This window comes from Rissa tridactyla, chromosome 11, assembly GCF_028500815.1.
Source record: "Rissa tridactyla isolate bRisTri1 chromosome 11, bRisTri1.patW.cur.20221130, whole genome shotgun sequence".
In the NCBI taxonomy this organism is placed as follows: Eukaryota; Metazoa; Chordata; class Aves; order Charadriiformes; family Laridae; genus Rissa; species Rissa tridactyla.
In genome coordinates, this window is record NC_071476.1 from 9100102 (window position 1) to 9119746 (window position 19645).

General features: G+C 51.9%; 2 protein-coding genes across 7 annotated transcripts in view; one reads left to right on the plus strand and one right to left on the minus strand.

Annotated features, from left to right (window-relative positions):
* LOC128915947 (uncharacterized) overlaps positions 1-4886 on the plus strand; it is a 44577-nt gene extending 39691 nt beyond the window's left edge. For all 6 annotated transcript variants that reach the window (XR_008468813.1, XR_008468817.1, XR_008468814.1 and 3 more), the window contains one exon: positions 2733-4886. The gene's annotated coding sequence lies outside the window, so the exon portion shown is untranslated. The remainder of the gene's footprint in view (positions 1-2732) is intronic.
* Positions 4865-11943, minus strand: IRF1 (interferon regulatory factor 1). Its single transcript, XM_054216928.1, has 10 exons — positions 11720-11943; positions 10557-10648; positions 9557-9656; positions 9199-9375; positions 8847-8896; positions 8586-8721; positions 8270-8395; positions 7433-7476; positions 6717-6849; positions 4865-5965 (listed from the first exon to the last, which is right to left on the minus strand). The coding sequence occupies exons 1-10, from the start codon at positions 11922-11924 to the stop codon at positions 5865-5867; spliced, it is 1164 nt and encodes a 387-aa protein (XP_054072903.1). The 5' UTR covers positions 11925-11943; the 3' UTR covers positions 4865-5864.
* Positions 11944-19645: the final 7702 nt, after the last annotated feature.

A 19645-nucleotide genomic window follows, 5' to 3' on the forward strand; every position in this document is an offset into this window, starting at 1 on the left:
GTACCCACTGTCAGGCTCTCCAAAGGTTTCAAAGTGAAGTTTCTGTATGAATCATGAGTGAAGTGAACAGGGTGGATCATCCTGAAGCTTGAAGAGGCTGAGAGGGTTGTCAAGCATTGGAACAGGCTGCCCAGGGAAGTAGTGGAAACACCGTCCCTGGAGGTATTTAAAAGCCGGGCAGACGTGGTGCTGAGGGACATGGGTTAGTGGTGGTTTTTGCCAGTGTTAGGTTGATGGTTGGACTCGATGATCTGAAAGGTCCCTTCAAACCAAGACGATTCTATGATTCTAAGAGAGCCCAAGCGCTGTCAGAGGGCAGGGAGAGAGGCAGGGGCCGCGCTCCTCTTTGCTCCCTGCAGACTGGATTCCTTATGCCTGGAAAACCGACAACCGTTGTCCAATGCCTATTCCATCCATGCATCTGTCCTGACTTTGTTTACCAGCCTTATATACCAGAAGGGACGATTCACTGCCTTTGTGTTCACGCAGAGGCCACCCCTGGTGACTTCTGGCACCTGGGTGCCGTGGTGGGTGGGTGATGGGATCTGCTCCCTGGCCCTCATCGTCTCCTAGCCCTGTGGCTACAGATCGTCCTGGCCACCCCATCCTCCTGGTTACTCCTGTCGTGCTGCCTGTGATTTGGCACCACTCTTCGCCCTGGTCAGTGGGGCAGTTGCTGGAATGAGCGTATGATTCTCCCTGCCTGGCAGCCCCAAATCCTTAATACCATGGTTTGACATCCAACTGGTGACCAAATCTATCTGCCAGCAGGATGAGCTGGTTTTCCAGCTTGGGTTCGTGTGGCCCTTAGGCGTGTTCCGCTCGGTGGCAGTGCACGCCATGCTCCTGTTTAAGCTCTGAAAAGGGCCATGGGAAGCTTTCCCCGACCCTTCCCAGCTGCTGGGACAGCGTGGTCGCCTGCAGCCCAGCACGGCAGGGACCCGCACGGGCTGGATTCGCATCCTGGCGTTATCAGAACAGTAAGAGCAAAGGTTGGAGAGGAGGGAGGTAGCATGCAGATAGCTTGACCTGCACGTACTGTGCTGCCTGCATGAGTGCGCTTTTATTATTGCCTCGTTTCTTTTGCATGCGGGAAGGCTGGGGAGAGAGGGGGGTGAATTTAATAGAGAGAGAAATATTTAAGGGGATGGAAAAATGTGGGAGGAAAAGGAGCTCTGAAGGACGATGCTGTGGTGGAAGAGGGTATGGAGTGGACTGAAGCACTTGGTGTAGGAGAAAGCACAACTTAGATATAATTCCTCTATGAAAATGTGACTTTCCTCCCTTTCTCACTGTCTAGGGAAGCTTTGCCCTCATCTAAGACCTAAAACTGACTTTTGTACAGACAACACTTCTTCCCTTGGCCCTCATGAGCCTCTGGGAGAGGTTTCAGTCCTGCAGAAGTTTCTGCCCTTGTTTTGTTTGTACAAACACAGGGGGAGAAATGGACCCTTGGGGAACTTGAGAGGAGGAATGAGCCAGCACAACAGCAGAGAAATAACGTTTGCAGTCCAAGACGCTCAGTTGCTATCTAAGCAATAGTTTGCCTTTGCACCACAAACAAATATTATACTATTTTTTGCAGTTATAAATCCATACCTTTGGTCTGAAGCACTGCTAATCCTGACACCGCAAATCATGTGACTGCCTGGAAATGCGTCCAATTATCAGGATTCAATCACCATGGCAAATAAAGGTGAAACTATAATTGCAGGCGCCGCTGCCTGCTGGGCAAAGCTCACGCAAGGTGCCACCGCTCTGGGCAACCAAGAGCAAAAGGCTGGTTTGGTGCTGAGCCGCTCACAGGTTGCTCCTAATGAGCGATTAAACGATGAGCAATGTGCTGAGTGGACCACAGGGGAGGAAGTTACCTTCCCCTTCTAATTATGGAAATGCATCTTGACAAGGCGTTTGGACAAAGATCGGAGGGGGGAAAAGCAACAACTCTTTATTTATAGGTGAAGGGTTTTCACTGGGAAAAGCTGCACTTAACAGCTGTGTGCTGTCCCTGCCTCTGCAGCGCTGCAAATCTCCTGTTGGCATGACGCAAGGTCTGTCTTCTTCATGCAGCTGCTGCAGCAGCAGAATCTGTGCCTGAGTCACTGCAGGGCTCTCCCAGGCTGGGGCTGTGGGGCTGTTTCCGAGGCTGTCCTGTTATTTTCAGGAGGTTTTGCCCTGTTGACAGCTTGAAGCTCTGAAACTAAGTAGGGAGAATTTTGGATTTGTTTTTTCAAATGGTTTCGAGGTTTGTGGGTGAGCGGCTGGCAGTGATGGTGGTGGGAGCGTGGCGCGGCTGATGGCCTGCCTGCCAAGCCTGCAGCATCAGCTCCACTCATTTCCCAAATGAGCGCAGGTTACACGACGACTCCTTTTTGTTTTCCACCACAGAGAGGTGAACTGTCTTTATTTTTACATTTGCATTGCCTATACATCTTTCTCACTGACACGTGAAGTTCATAGCACAAGAAAGAGCCACTTTGCCCTTCAAGCCCTGCCCAGAAAGACTCCCCTTTTATTCCTTTGTCTGGGTTTGGCAGAGGTGAGCTTTCCCAGTGACCTGCTCTCCTAGTATGGAATTTCTTCCCAGCTGAAAGTAGCTGTGGGCATCTCAAAGGTGAAAACAACCCTTATTCCAACACAGGAAAGCCAGCTGAAGTTTATGAAGAGCTCGATTAGGATAGGCAAGTTCAGAAGAAGCCAATGTCAAGGTTTTAAAACTGTTTTAATTGCAGGAAGTTTATCCTGAAGAGCTCGTGAGGCTCCTCTGGGTACAAGCAGCCTAAAGGCCACCTCAGTTCGCACTGGGAGAAGAAATGGAGCTTCTACAAATCCCACCTGCCCTGGAGGTGATGGAGGAGCTGGTGAGGCACCGACGTGGCGCAGTGGTTTTGGCACTTGCAGCCCACCCGAGCTGCAGAGCATCACTCTGTTCATTCTCCTTCCCCCTCCCAAAAAGTTCAAAGCAACAAAATACTTTGAAGTTGGCAGTTATTCACCCAGCGAAGCAACCGGATGGATAAACTCCACCCGATCCTGTGACTTCACCACTTTTCACTGGGAGATCACCCCAGGTGCAGTCGGTCACGCAGGTTCCTTGGCAGGTGAGGAAGGGAAGCAGCTCCTCTGTCCTGGTAAAAACACTCGGAGCGTGTCTGTGGTCCCTGGGTGTGAGGCACAACCTGCTGTTTTCTGCTGTCCCTAAGTCTTGGGCAAACCTCTTATCTGAGGAAATTTAGGTGCTGGGTTGTTTTGTTTCTTTTTGTTTTGTTGTTTTTTGTTTGGTTGGTTGGTTTTTTTAAATCTGAGCATAAATGTGAAAAACTTGCTCTTTTTAACGCATGAATGGGCAAATTAATCTCTACTTTATTTTTAGCACTGTTTGCATCATAGAAAGTTCCCCTTCTCTCTCCCCTGCCCCCTAACCTCCCCCTGTGTGTGACAAACTTGCAGCGGATCCTAAACAAAACCAATTTCCTCTGGCGATGCTGATGACACCGAGATGCTGTCCCTCCCTAGGGTGGCTCTGGGTCCAGCAGCCCCGTGCTCTCCCTGGCAGTAGCCAGGGCACAAAGCGGGTCTGGTGGGTGATTTCTTGGCACAAAACGTTCCTGCTCCAGATGATGGGGGGGTGGCCGTGCAGGATTTTAGGTGGGTGTGATCCCAGGCAGCCCTGGTACTCGGAGGGTTCCTGGCTGGCTGGATCCTTTCCCGGAAGGTGGACCCTCGGGGTGAGATACCCTGCCGGGGAGTGTGACCATGGTGGGGGGACAGCAAGGCCATCACTGCCACCCACACAGAGCCAGGATGGGGCTGTAGGAAGCTGCTCTCTGCCTGGTGCTGCCTGCAGTGCCCACTTTGGGTTGCCCCCGAGATCGGGACAGTTCGTGATGAACAGGCGCTGTGGGAGCCCTGCCCAGGCTCCCCCTCCCTGGGCTGCCCCTCCACCCCCGCTGTAGCCACAGCTTTTTTTTTTTTCCCCCTCTTCCCTGGGTAAACCCAAATCTGTCCCCACGTGTCTGCAGGTTGAGTCGCAGCAGAGCCTGTGCCAAAGGCAGTAGGAAATGTCTGCTTTGTCCCTCTGGGTTGGGTCTTCCTCTTCTGCAGCCTGCTATTCTCCTCGGTCCGCCCTCGCTCAGTGAATTAAGTTATTCCCCAAAGGCTTTGTTCCCTACGGGGGCTTTCCAGGCAGTGTCAGATGCTGGTGGCCGCAGCTGGAGATACATTGCGTCAGCCACTCTTGTCTCTGTCTCCCACCCCAGACATCAGACCTTTGCAGCCTGAGTATGACAAATGAATAAAATATGGGGGGGAAACAAGCTTGCTTTCTCCTTTTGCCTTCTGAATTGTGCATGTGCTCTTTTTAGGCAAACCTGAGATATTACCTGCTCTAGGTGGAGCTGCTTTGGCAGGGGGTCAGACTAGATGATCTCCAAATGTCCCTTCCAACCCCTACCATTCTGTAATTCAGCTAGGGCTTTACTGCTCATCTTATCACAGCAGCTGATGGTGTTGCTGATGGGGAAATCCACGGCAGGGATTTGGTGCATATTTTTTAATAGTATACGCTCTAACTTTGCTCTATAGACTGTAACATTAAGTCTGACTGTTGCAGACGATGGCAGATGCAAAGCAACTACCCCCCACACACACAGAGGACCTGGACAAGCAGGATTCCACACATCAGCTGCACTGGGAAGAGAAAGGGGTGGAGAAACGGGAGCAAACTGTACTAAATTCCCTGTGCTTCTGTGACTCATGAAAAAAAACCCCTCCAACTGCCTCTGTCTACAGTACAGCTGTTTGGGTATTTTCAAGGAATCTGGAATGCAGTCTCCAAGCTCTCCCATGAGAACAAGTAAACATGTCATATATAAAACATTTTTATTAAAACAAATATACAACACTTTATATACAAAAATAAAATGTACAGGAAAATAGTCTATTACAGCTTAGTGACTTGATTCTTATGTACTAGACACCAACAACTAGAACCTCCTCCATCCTGTGCCCCAACTCGCGCCGGCCCCGGGGGGGTCTGCGGGGCGATGCAGCTGGCTACGTACAGTACTGTGGGTATCACGGCGGAGTGCTAGATGGGATCTCACAAAGGCACGGCCTATAAATAAAGAGCTCTGCCCCTATCAGTGCAAAAAAACCCATGGCTTCATGCAGCAGCTCTTCAACTATTACGTGGAAATAGCTCTGGCATGCCTACCAGCTGATAACGTCCTACGAGTGGACCGGGATAAATGTCCTGCATGGAAGCAAAGCCTAAACTGAATTTTCACATTTTACTGGTCTAAAGTATTTACAGAGTTTTGAAAGATCTGAAAGGTGAACTATATGTGATGCAGTAAATCAAAGAAGAGCAGGCCAATTAGTGCAATTTTTCTGAGTAAGTGTAACGACAGTCATTAAGCTCGACATCACCAGTGTTGCACAGGTAAGCAGCAACCCAAACTAGAAGGTAAGAGACTCCTCTGCAGCGTCTCTGCTGAGCACTCCCTGGGTAAAGTGCTCGCAGGGGGAGGCCAGTACCCTCCTCCCCAGGACCCCCCCCATCCCACGGTACCCCACATCAACAACCTTCCAGCAAGCGCTTCACCTCCGACACCATGACGAGGTGCGTACTGCAGCTGAGCATCCTCTGCGCCAGCGCTCCTGCTAGTGAGACGGGGGCCCTTTTTGTTTTAATATTTATAATGGAGGTTTTTCTTGCCAGCCTTTCCAGGCCTAAAAGTTAAACGGAATATAAAAGCTACTTTCTTCTTCATTCAGTCAGTAACAAACAATTTCTTCCATTCTCTTCAGGCTTGTCAAAGTTTCTACCCCAGAGCAGTTCGTGGTGGGAGGAAGCCAGGAGTTTACAACCCGCAGTGAATGACTTGCATGGTAGGTCTCACTGTCTCCAGCCAGGAGAAGTCTAGGCTGCTCTTCTGGTCGAAGAACCTGAACTCCAGGTCTCCTAGATAAAATAAGAATGAGTACTGAATCACATGCAGCAAGAGCAAGATTGTGTGTGTGTGTATATAAATATATCTAAAAATCAAGATATTTCTCAGATACGAGTAAATGCTTTAGCCTCGTATTTTGCTAAAATACTCTAAGCGCTATTAAACGATAAGTCTGTAGTGATAAGACCGACAGGTAATGGCTTTACACTGAAAGAGGGGAGATTTAGATGAGATCTCAGGTAGAAATTCTTTGCTGTGAGGGTGGTGAGCCCCTGGCCCAGGTTGCCCAGAGAAGCTGTGGCTGCCCCATCCCTGGAGGTGTTCAAGGCCAGGTTGGACGGGGCTTGGAGCAACCTGGTGTGGTGGGAGGTGTCCCTGCCCAGGGCAGGGGGTGGCACTGGATGGGCTTTAAGGTCCCTTCCAACCCAAACCATTCTCTGACTCTACAATTCTATCCCATTTAAGCTATTGCTAGTGGAAATTCTTCAGTTACATTGCAAGGAGCTCCTGAAAGCTGGCATAACTTGCATGTGTCTAACCCTAAGACAAATCTGTACAATACTCTGACTGGAGGCATTTTTCTCCTTTTCCTTCATATCAACAAACTCCTCACACCTTTCGACAGGCTACTTGGAAATCTAACACCGGGATGCGTGAATTCCTCCATTTGCTTTTCTCCCTCCCCATTAGCATCTGGCATGAAAACCCTCGTCTGTGTCACCCCATGGCCTTGACCATCAGCGAGAGCCAAGTCATCCCTACCTGAAGTCGTGTCGATCTCCCTGTCCTGCTCCTTGTAGCTGTAAGTGCCCATGGTCTGCGTGCCCGGCTCGTTGGTGAGGAAGCCTTTCCCCCCCACGCTGGTGGTGTGCCAGTCTTGGGCTGGTTCGAGCAGCTGTAAGAGAATAGTAAGACGGTAAAAACTGCTCCTTCTGCCAATATTTTATTCCTTTCTCTTCGTTAGAGGACAGGTAATCAAAAAAGATCAAATTATATCTTCTCATGCTAAATTATATAAACTCGTTTTACTCCCAGTTTAAAAAAAAAAAAGTTAATGCAAAACAGGGAGGGCCGGAGCACCTTTGGTGATGAAACCCCCGTCTTTATCAGTGGGATAAGCGTGACATGTCTGGAAACACAGATTAAGGGCCGTCTGTGTCAGAGGTGGAGGAAGAGCAAAATAAAGTCTGGAGAACCTTTGCAGACTCTAATACAGCAACCTTCACCTCTAGCAGCTTTCTCTGACTTTCACAGGAAGAATAAACATTTCCATGGATGTGTCATCCCCAGCTCGTGTTTGTGAAGTAGCCTTCTTTTTATAATTAATTTTTCAGGCTTCTTCACTAAATAAGGGTCTTGGATTACATAAATGTATGTTCAGCTTGTATAGGACTGGATCAGATAACTGCTTCCCTTCCTTGCTTGGTGCAAACAGCAACTTTGGGCAACTTTTTTCCAACCATAAGGGGTAGTTTTACCTTAAAAATGTCCGAATTAATTTCCTCTTCATCTTCATCTGTGACTGTTTTGTAAGCACAAAAAGAGAAGAAAACAGATGTAGATGTCAACTTTTTGCCCTCACACTTCTGCTTCTTCACCACACAACCCACTTCATATTCTCTCGTCACACAACACCACTGCCTTTTACTGTCCCCCCCACCATGAGGGACACCGAGGAGGGGCTCATGGGTTTGATGTGGGGAGGCCCATCAGCAGCTCTGTGCCCCCCAGCCCTTCATCACCCACACGTCGGGGCACATGGCTCCAGCCAGCTCTGAGGTCACCCCAAGAGACCAAAGCAGAGCCCATTTGGGATGCACGAGGAAGATGACTTGCACCCCAATTAAGAACCACTCTGATATAGCCATGTTGATTTTTTTGTCCCACTGGGAAGCGTGGTGACCTCCGCTGTCACTGTTGTACCCGACTGTGTCCTGCTTCTGGCCTGGCCTACTTCCAGCTGCTTCGGGAACCCCCAGTCCCACCCTCCCAGCTCACAAATCTCTCCTCTTCTTTACAGGCTGACCTGTCTGTGCCATTGTGTTGGGCCTGCGAGACAAAGCCTGCCCCTGGGCCCACATGTGCAAAGTAAATGGCATTTCAGGGACCTTTCACCCATGAGCAGGTGACGCGTGTCCTTTAACCTGGCCCATTTGAGAGCTCCAGACACCCAAATCCATCAGGAGGAGGTTGGGTTTCTTTCTACAAACCAACTCTTGTCTCTCCTGGTCCCTCCAGGCACTCCTTCACCGCGCTGCCTTGCCTCCAACCGATAGGCCAATGAAAGACCAAGGTAGGAATAAAGAAATACCCACCTTCTGAGGACGAAGCCAGGGGAGACACCTGGAGCTGGTAGAGGTCGTTGGTGCTGTCAGCCATGGTGATTTCCATCGGTGGCCTCCAGTCGGTCAGGGAGCCGCTCACCTCGCAGGAGGAGAGGTCTGTGGGATGCACCAGGAGGAGTTGGCACTCATGGGAGAAGACACAACCACCTCTGTTTTCTCCCTGCCCGTCTGACGGTGCAGCCAGGCCCAGCCCCAAGAGTCATCTTTGTCTTTTGGTGCAGAGATTGTGGGTTTAACATGAACGGCACTTTCCACTCTGCTCAGAGAGATAAAAACTGAGTCTCACCTAAGGTGATGGACGTGCTCTCAACTTCCATTTCCTGCCCCGTGTAGTCGTGCACGGTGTAGCCACTGTGGTCATCTGGCAGAGGAGTGTTGGTTAGTCTTTCTGCTGACTCCTCCGTCCTCATGTCTTCATACGACTACAAAAATAAGGGCAGAGAATAAAAGACTTGTCTAAGAATGCACAAGTTCCCAGACGAAAAAAATTTAAGCATGAAAACCACCAAAACCTCTAGCTTCTTCAGCTGCCTCTGCAGACACATACCTTTCTCTTGCTCTTGTTTCTTGCTTCTCTTGAAGACTTTGACTTCCTTTCTGTTAAATAAAAATAAGACGAGTGTGAGAAAGGGCTGCAGGGCTGACATTTTAGGCGAGCGCGAGCTCTTGCAGCTTTGAGCCCCGCTCAGCAGCAAGTCCCCATCTCCTCCTCATGATGCCTTTAGAAACATTTAAAGAATTTGGGCTAAAATGAACCATTTGTGCAAACTACTACACGTGGCAATAACCAGTGAGTAACCCCAGTAGCACCAGTGCTACCAACAGGTCTTCCCAAGTGGAGCAGGGAATTTAAGTGGCGTTTAAGCTGCGTAACCCCAGCTGGATTGCTGAGGGCTTACCTTTCTTCTGATCCTTTGTCAGGGGCGGCAGCATCCTGTAAACCCTGACAGCACTGGAGCCTTTGTTGATGCTTTTATCCTTCACTTCTTCGATGTCAGGCAGGGAATTCATGGCACAGCGGAAATTCGCCTTCCAGGTTTTCGGATCAGGGTCTTTCTCACCTACTTTATATCTTCCTATAAATAAGAGATGGGGTTAGTGTTTAGACTTTTCTGTGCTAGCTCTTCCCACCAAAAATTTAAAAAAATCTCTATTTTCTCTGATATATATATATTAGTAGTTAATATAACTACCCAAGTCAAGACAAAAAAAACAAGATATTGATCTGACTGATGGAAATGTAAAGTCAGCACACACCTGTATGAATGGCCCAGCTCCGGAAAAGGCAGGCGTCTTTCTCCATGTCCCAGCCATGCTTAGCTGCATGTTTCCAGGGGATTTGAAACATCATCTTATCCTGAAGTTAAACCAATAGAGATTTTAATTGAAAAAGAAGCATTACATGCCAGTTTGGAATGACAGAGTTAATCAAAGACTTCTCAGTAGCAGCTCAGAAACTTTACGAACTCTCTGCCCTGTGTCTTAATTAAGCATCCATTGGTCCATCCATCTATTTTGCCCAATGCATAGGAGGCTGTTTAAGAGTTCTGAAACTGGGAAAGCCACACATGGCATGGTACAGTAGAAGTACCAATTTTACCCCAGAATCATTTAAATACATTGCATCTAATCTATTAGTCTATCATCAAGCACAGTATATTTTCCAGGTACACTTTGGTTGACAATCCCTTTTTAAAGTTGCCCATAAGATCCTGCAGGAATCCGAAGAAAAACATGTCCTAGCTTAAATATCATCTTGGGACGGATATGGAGACCTCAGAGAAAGAGACCTGGCTCGATTAGCCCAGTGATCTCGCCCTGGGCTACAGGTACAGGGATGTGCCTTCCAGAGCAAAGTGAGACAAATCCAGGGTTTCCTTCAGGCCAAATCTTAAAACTGGGAACAACTGGGAGTGTAACAGTAGCTACTGAACTGGGACAGCAGGTGACTTGGCTCAAGCTGGCTGCAGGAGTTAAAAGAGATCTTGGAGTTCTCATGGCTCTCCATCATGTTCAGATTGCATTTAATTTATCATTTCCCAGGCAAAAAATGGAACTACTACATTCTGTACCAACCAGAGCTACCTTCTCTGAAAGCAAAACTAGCTGGTTTTTAAATAGAAAGTTTGCAAGTTTTCTCCATGTTCTTCTTTCCTTTATGATCTTGACCAATGTTTAGTGTAATCTAAGAACAAGAATGGTTAACAATACAGAAGGAATAATAATAATGATAATAACAGTAATAAGCAACCCTCACCTTGTTAATCCATATCAGTCCTGGTATTTGATTGGAATTAATCTGCATTTCCAACCAGGGCCTCATGCGCATTCTTGATACCGGCATGGTGTCTGTGGAAGAATTAACAGATCAGCAAAAACCTCATCACTACTTTAACCACCCTGCAATGCCACCCCTCCCTTCCCCCTGCACGGCAGGCACTGCCACTAACGCCACCGATGCAAACAAAACTACTTTTCCAGCATTTTAACTCATTTTCGGTATCTTCCACCTGCTCCCGGAGGGGTGCGCTTCCCGCTCTGCCCGGGGAGCGCCAAAAATACCCCCGGAGCTTGGACCCCTGGAAAGGGGCTGTTCGCAGGGGCTGTTCGTTCGCCCCTGCTGCGGAGGGCGCTTTGCGTGGCCCCGACCCCCGCCCGGAGACGGATCCCACGGCCAGCACCGGCCCGGTTCTCCCGGGAGCGGGTCTCGCACTAACTGTACAGTCGCCTTCTTAAAAGTTTATTATTAATTAAATTGCGCAAGGTTGGGGGGGAGCCCGGCCTTGCTGCAGGGGGGAATCCCCAATTAGCAGCCCCCCCCCCCCGCCACCCTGGTCCCCGCCGCGCAGGCGGAGCGGGGCAGCCCGGCGCTCCCAGCCCTTCCTCTGCAGAACAAAAATTTCCTGTTTGCGGTGGTTTTTTTTCAAGACAGATTTCCCAAACAACACATTTCTAACTCGCACCAGCGACGCGCTCGGCAGCGGCGGGACAAGGTGCGTCCCCCCCCACCCGCCCTCGCAATCCCGGGGAGGCGCGGGGTCACCCCGCGGGGACCGCGGCTCCGCGACGCTGGATCCGGCCCCGGGGCTCGGCGCTGGCAGCGGCTTAACGGCGGAGCGGAGCCTCCGGCAGCCACGCCCGGACGTGCCCGTCCCCGCGGTGCGGGAGGACATCCCGCCCCGTCCCGTCCCCTCGCGCGGGTCGGGCAATGGGCCGCAGGGATGCCCGATGCCCACGGGGGCGACGAGCCCCGCTCCCTTAACCCGCTTTCTTGTGCGAGCGGAGCCGTGCCGTGCTCCCGCGGCCGCTCCCCGGGATCCTGCGGGGCACGCCTTCTTCTGGAGCCCCCGCTGCGCTGCAAAGCCGGGGTGGGGGGGGGGGGACGAGCTCCTCGACGGGAGCGGACGCCCCGGGACCCACCTGGCTGTGCTGTGCCGTGTGTTCCGCGGTGAGAGGAGCCGATGGGAGCGCACCAGTCCGACACCGCCGCCCGCCGTCCCACCTCTGCCGCCCGCGGGACGCGCCCTCGGGTATAACGCGGCGGGGCCCGGGATTCCCCGCCGCCCCGGGCCCGACTGCGGCCCAGCCAATCAGCGCCGCCGCGGGGGGCGGCCGCGCCTCCCATTGGCTGCCGCCGGCGGCATCACTTCGGGGAAATCACGCTGTTGTAGCACCAGCGGCGCGGGGGGGGGGGGGAGCGGGAGGGAGAGCACCGCCCCCCGCCGCGCGCCACGGCCCCGCCCCCCCTGGCCGCTGTCCCGCGTGGGGGCGGCTCCGGCAGCGCGGGGGCGGCTCGGCGGCCGCGGGGCGCCTCGAGCAACGCCCAGGCGGCACCCCCGGGGACGGGCCCCGGCACACGGGATCCGGCCCCCAGCCCCCGGAGGGATCCAGCCCCTGTCCCCCTGAGAGGTGCAGCCCCCATCCCACCGCGGGATCCAGCGCCCACCACATGGAGGGATCCTGCCCCGTCCCACCGAGGGATCCAGCCCCCATCCCCAAGGAGGGATCCAGCACGCATCCAACCCAGGGATGCAGCCTCCATCCCACGGAGGGAGCCAGCCCCAGTCCCCTGAGGGATGCAGCCCCCGTCCCATACAGCGATCCAGCCCCCATCCCCACGGAGGGAGCCAGCCCCCATCCCATGCAGGGATCCAGCCCCCATCACGCCAAGGGATCCATCCCCCGAGGGATCCAACCCCAATCCCCACAAAGGGGCTCAGCCCCGGCCCATGCTCCCCCTCTGCAGCCACTGTTTAGGCACATCCCGGGCAGCTGGATGCAGCCCGGCAATCCCAATATGCAGACTCCCAGACATTCCGCCAGCCCAGAGCAACCCGCAAAAATTTGGAAAGGAAGTGAATGAAAAACAGGGTCCCGATGAGGCGATTGTGAGCCGGGTGGGAGCTCGGCCAGCAGCTGGGCTGCTCCCAGTCACCCTGCTGCAGCGCATCGAGGAACCGGCCCCGGTGTCACCTCTGAGCAGCCCGGTTTCCCGGAGCATGGCCGCGGGACTCTGGGCTGGTACCGGCTCCAAAGGGCACAGTCTTGCTATTGACAGCAGGACTAATGAACAGGGAGCGACAAAGCTTATTTTTATTTATTCAGATTTAGCAATTTGCAGAAGGGATGCGGTAGGGCCTAGAGGGTCACGGGTGGTAGAAAGAAGGTCGGGTCAATAGAAAAGGAAATATATGAAGGTGGTGAGCAATGCTCCTGACAATCTCCTCTGCATTTACGCTTTCATGGTGTGTAGTGGTCAGATGCAACGAGTTGTCCAGCGTCAGCCCGATTCCCCCCAGTGGTGGCAGCAGAGGCTGAAAGAAATGGGTCAGTGGAGTCACCAGAGCAATTCCTCTGCACGTCGCGGTCCTCCTAAGCCAGGGGACTGGCCTGTCACACAGGTCTCCACAGGGTCTCAGCAGACCACTTTTCTGGTGAGAAGTGGTGCTCCAGACACTGCCAGAGCTTGTTCCGTCATAGGTTTGAAACTCAACAGTCAAACGGGATTGCTCAGCCTAGTTAGAGCTGTAGCACAGTCTGGTTTCAGTGCTTCTTCCCATAAAGCTCCCAGCTAAGATCCGGTCTCGGTCGCTTTGCTGCAGGGGTTTAAGATTTGCGGAGGCTCTGATTTCATAGCACGCGTTTGCCATAGGTTATGCAATAGCTTACAGCATGAGATGTGCTGCCCATCGTCCCCTCTTGTGTGAACGGCAATGCAGGGCAAGGCAGGCATTTTGCAAAACCCGGGGAATTTTTTTCTTCCATCTTCCCCTGGCCTGGGCTGAGCTGATCCGGAAGAACTGTGTTAGGAGGCATAAAGGGTGACCACTGGTATTGTCCTCTCCTACCGTTTGTGGATGAAGACCGTGTAAGAGAAATGATGGCTTGATAGAAGGCTACTGAAACCATCAGGATTTCTCTCCAATCCACTGGATCTGGATGAGAGTGAGATTAGATTTGCACTCAATGCCTTCAATCCAGCCTTCAGTCCAGCAGAATAGGAGAGCATTTTTATTTATTCTTTAATTTTCAATACTTTCAAGGCAGGTCTGAGGTCGTACGCAACAGGAGAGAGGTATATTGTGAGAAAAGCAGAGAGATGCCCAGGCAAAGAGCAGGACACACTCACACTGCCTGGACTGGCGAGGGTTCTCCTTTTTTAATATAAAGATAAAAGAAAAGCCCAATCGTGGATTTAAGTGCAGAAAAAAAAAAAAAACCACCCTGTAGGTGTCATGTGCTTTCTGTAAACTTATTTTTTTTTGTCTGCTTGACACTTTATCTTGTGGTAGTGTCCTCCAGTCAGGGCTTTGGTGCTGGGTGAGGCACCATTTGCCAGTGCGCTTTCAGTGTAAAGAAAGATATAACATATTAGGGAAATTAAACAAATAATAAAAGAAGGAGAGTGGCACAGACAAGGTGGGGACATTTATAGCTGTGTGAGAGGCATAGGTTCACTCCTCAGCGTAACATGTCCAGAAATCTAAAGTAGGAAGAAGTAACATAAAAGTAGCTTGAAAAAGAGATGACAGAAGGTATTTGAGGTTCCAGTGCAAATGTCCCCCACAAAAATAGTCACAACACCTCTTATACAACCTAAATATTGACAAAAAAGATCAGGTTGCCCTTCCTTTCAAGCTCCAACCGCCCGTGGTTTGTTTTTACCCCCTCAGCCAGCTTTGAGAAAAATGAATTCTGAGCTTCCTGGTCTGATGGGCCAAAGTGTGCGTACACTAAATGTATCTGAGGTACTTTAAATGACTACGGTGGCTTGTTTGATATATGAGTTCAGCACTGCTATGATCCTTACTGGCTGGTTTTAGTATGTCTCATTGCCAGGAAATGGCACCCGGCGACAGACCCATAGACCTAGAATAGAAACGCATGAAGGGAGGTTAACAGTCCCAGCCCTAAACCTCCACTTCTTTGCTCTGGCTTCAGCCCACAGAGATCCTACTCAGTGGAACTTAATTGACATGTGTATCTGTGCTCTTTCCCATATCTGCACAGCAGGTTTCCATGGAACATGACCTGCCCAAGCTGGGATGCCTTGTGTTTGTTTGCTTCTTTGTTATCTCTGGGCTGAAACAAGGAAATAACAAGTTGTCTCTTACCGATGTTATTGTGTGTCGGGTTCTCCTTACACTTTACGCCACGGTTACAAATCCTTCTCCTCACAAAACTGACTCCTTCCATTTATACCGCTATACCACTGCTGTTTCAGCAATGTAGCAAGAATATGCAGCTAAATTTGCCGTGTACTTGTATAAAAGTATGAAGAAGGAATAATCCATGCACCTCAAGGAGTCAATAAATGGTTGGCCATAAACCTGTTCTGCTCCACCCAGGTTATCGCCCAGCAAGAGCTGCCATGAACGCCACCATCTCTGACGCTCTGCAGAGTTGCAGCCCTGCTCCAGCTTTATTTCACAGCCTTCTTACCTCCTTTTGGCTCTCAACTCCCTTAACCTCCCCCCTTTTCAGTATTACCCCTGTGATTTGCCCGTTCTCTTGGTTTAATGGTAAATTGAGACACGGAGAAACAGATGGCTAAAATATTTGATCACGTTTACCCGATCCAGGGAGATCCCAAGTCTGGGCTTGTTTTCCTAATGCAGAGGAAATATTTAATAACATTTTTATTTAAAATAAAACCAAATCCCCAACTGATGCTCCAGCAAGTGGTATTTGTTATTCGGTAACAGGCACCTCTCTGTCTCCGTCAGCAGTGCCCTGAAATAAGGTGCTTTTAGGAAGACTGTATTTCAAGTAATGCTAAAAAGCAGGAACCGCGTGGCACCGGCCGCAGAGACCCTGGCGATGCCCACGAGAAGGGAGGGTTAGGAACTGGGCACACTTGCTCCAAGGTGGTCCTTTGTTCCCTGTCTTTGCTGCCACGGTTGGTTAATCTGCTATAAAAAGCAGCTCAAGATGCCTTCACTCCTGTGCTGTGTGAAACAAACGGTGGTTAATACTGAACGGCGTGTGCAGCGGAACGGGCAGTGCCCAGCCGGCGGTGCTGTTCCCCGCCAGCCCAGCCTGCTGCCTCCAGCTGAAGGCCCAGCTGTCCCCCCCCAGTGACAAGTGGCACAAATGTTCTTGCCCGTGGGTGCCCAGCCTGGAGCCAGGACTGCCCAGAGCAGGCTGCTTTTCTGGCAGTGCAAAAGCAGCGTCTTTTCCACCCTGTCTCTGCGATGCTCCTCCATTGTGGGGATGAGACCTTCCATGCTTTACCCCCAGGCAAACGCGGGGGTAACCCCCAGGCAAACAGGGCTCTGAACATCCAGAAATACTTTCTGAGGAGCTGGGGAGTGAAGGGGAGAAAACCAGCACACTCCAGTGCAAAAGCTGTTGCAGAGGCGGCTGCACACTCCCGAGCCATGTCCACCTCCAGGTTTGCCGGAGCAGCAGCATAGGAGTCTATCAATCAGCTTTCTGATAACTTCCCAGCCCAGGCCTCCCTTCCAAGCCGAGCAGGAGGTAGATTGCCCTTCCCTCACGGGAGGCGATGCTGCAGGAGCATGGGGGTGTGTGCGGCAGGGCAGGGATGCCCCGTAGCACCTCGTTTACTGCACATGCCATGCAGCAAAGGCACCGGCCCTGCGCTCCACGAGGTGTGGAAAGGGCAAATGATCCTCAAGTTGTAAATCCTGAAGGTGTCTTGGTCTTGGGGGGAAAGAGCTTGAGCTCAATGTCAAGTGTTGATGGCTGTCTTTGCTTTGAAGGTTTTTCTGCCCCGGGACTCTGAATCCAACCAGTGGAGAAGCTGGGGAGAAGCGGGGAATCCCTGCTCCAGTGATGGGGAGACTGGCAGATGGGAGATGGGGAGTTGGGGAGAGGGGATATGGGGAGGTGGGAGATGGGAGATAGAAGATGGGGAGATGGGAGATGGGAAGAGTGGGAGAGGGGGAGGTGGGAGAGGGGAGGTGAGGAGATGGGGAGAAGGAGGGGGGGATGGGAACATGGGGAGATGGGGATGGGGGCTGCCACAAAAAGCTGCCTCTGGCAGACGGCAGCGAGCCCTGGGAGGGAGCGGAGCCAAGGTCTGCATGCCCGGGCAGTATTTGGGTGGGGGGAGTGAACAACCACAGGATGGAGCAGGGGTTTGCGGAGGGGAAGAGCGGGACCACCGCGAGAGAGAGCCTCTTATCTGCTTCCTCGCGGGCCCTGGCTGCTTCCTTCCATCGCTGTATCGTGACCTCTCCATGCCCACCAGCACTCAACAGTCCTTCCACACCCCGCTCTGCTGGGGGTTTGTTCCTCCTTTCTACCTGTTTTGGGACAAACCCACTCTAATGCAAACCCTTTGTCATTTTCTCCCCCACTTGCCTTCCTCCCCTTTCCCCATCACACTCAGAAATGATTATTTCTTTTCGGCATGGCTAACTGGGGCATACAAAATGGGTGCGGAGCGTTCACCATCACCTGGGGAATGCCACGGTTGCCTGCTAACGAGTACCGAAAACTGTCACAGCCTCATGCCAGCGCACGTCCCTCCTACGGGCTCTCTGGGCTGAGAGGGGTTAATGCAGGGCAGACTCGAGGAGCAGAGATGGAGTGCCAGCCTCAAAAACCGCTAAAAGCCAAAAAAAAAATAAATAGCTGCTTCTCAGTTGGTAGCCCTGAGAGTGCAGGACTTGCTGCGAGCTGCTTCCATTTCTTATAAATGCCTCTCTTACAAAAAGGAAGTTTGGTTGAAGCACATGCAGGAGAATGAATAATATCAGCAATGTTGAAACTCTGCCCAGATGGCATGAGGTAATACTAGCAAGCGCTCTGGTCCATAGGCTACAATAAATATATCCTGGGATGGGCCGTTTACGGTTTCCTGGAACTGGACAGACCTATCTCAGGACCCAAAATCAATTCAGTTCTCCCCACTGATGGCACGGTGAATTATTAAACTAAACCAAAATGAGCTTCTGGGCTTGATTTGGTGGGAAAAAAGGAAATTCCAAGAATTTGATTTGTGTCCCCGGACTTCCCCCACTCTTTACTTTTCTCTCAACCTTGCAGGAGGATGTGGACCTTTCACGACCTATTTGCCAAGGAAAGCCCTGTGAGCTGCAGGCACCTGGCAGCTGTGATGAGTTTGCCTAACGAGGGTGCAGACCTGCAACAGCCTGAGCCTCTCTGCCAAAGGTCAGAGAGAGGGGGGTTCTCTCTCGGTGCCTGTGGGTCATGGCTGGGGCTGAGCTGCTCTGCCAGCCCAGCCAGGGCCAGCAGTGGGGCAATGCTGTCCCGAGGTGTCCGGGCGTCCTGGTAGCTGACCCATGTGAAGCCGAATGGGGCATCCATTCATTTCACACTGCTGAAGTCCCACCGATGCAGCTGAGGCTGACGACAGTAGAAAAAAGAGGTGAGTTGGGTGCTAAAGGTTTATTTTCTTACATGCCCTTAGAGTATCCGCCTGAAGGTAACAGCTCTGGATGAACCCACTCACCCAAGCGGCCACCTGAAGAGCAGGAGTGAAGCCAAAGGGAGCCGCAGCCCGCAGGACAAGCGGCACACTGTGGGCAAGGCTGGCTGTGCTTCTTGCCTGGCTCCGAGCTGGGAGGGTTTTCTCTTTCCTGGACTGATGGGAAAAGGTGCCGAACTTCCCAGCTGTGGGAAGGGGAAGGACAGGCCAGCAGAGCCAGCGGCCGCGTGGTGCTGTGCCTCCAGCCCATCGCAGGCGTAGGCAAGGTCCCGCTCGCACCATGCTTGGGCTGGGGGCTCACCAGGGCCACCACCCGCCTCCTGCCCACCCTCTCCACACTACTGCACCCATGGAGCTCCCGCCTGCACTGCGCTGTTGCCGACTGGCCGAGCCTGACAGCTGGAGAGGGCCAGGGTACCTGCGAGCACAGAGGCAGGGACACCCTGGGACCTTACTGTAACTCTTCAGGAAAAGCCGTCTTGGTGTGGAGGCTGCAGTGCGGTGACCCCTGAGTGTGTCACCTCTGCTCTGCCTCGGGGTGTTTGAAATGCTCCATCCCAGCCTTGTGCAAGGGCGCTGCCAAAAAACGAAGCTCTTGGAGATGCTGAAAAAGCGCTGCTGGGCTTGTCACGTTAGCACCGTTGGGAGCCAAGGGACGGGGCAGCGAAGGCGGGATGTGCTGGGATGGTGGCTGGCACCCAGCCTGAGCTAGGTCCTGCGGCAGGACAGGAGCCCGGGTTGTGCTGGGAGGCACTGGGAGGGGACCAGGGCAGGTTGGTATCGAGGACCTCATAGGGCGACCTCAGCAAATAGTGAAAATGATGTGCTGCAAGCAACAGATGTTAAAATATTTGAGTCTTATTCCCTGTTTTGTTTATTATTATTTATTGGCTATTAACCTTCATGCTGACTGTAAACATCTCTCTCCAAATATAGACCACAGGTGAGAACAGCAGCCTTATTTGATAACAATGCAATTTTAAAATAATTATTTAAAATAATTTTAAAATAATGTCACTTTCGGGCATTGCTTTTAGACACTGTAAAAGGGGGTGCTGTGTGTGCTGGCCTTTCCCCTGAAAAGGGAAAAGCTAAGGGACGTGCCCAGCTGGATGCCGGAGAGCTTGTTGTAGTTCGGATGACCATGTCCCATGTGCTGGAGGGACATTGGTGGGTCTGTGGCAGGGCCAAGGACCCCTCGCATCCTTTCCTACACTGAGGAATGGAGGGACACCCTGAAACAGCACCCGCCAGCCAGGTGTGACACCCAGGGCAAGGGGACACCTTGCAGGGAATGGCTGTCCCATGTGGGTCCCCTGTACAAATGCATCACCTTCCCCTGTCAAACAGGTGTGATTTCATAGACTGGTTTGGGTTGGAAGGGACCTTAAAGACCATCCAGTCCCACTCCTGCCCTGGGCAGGGAC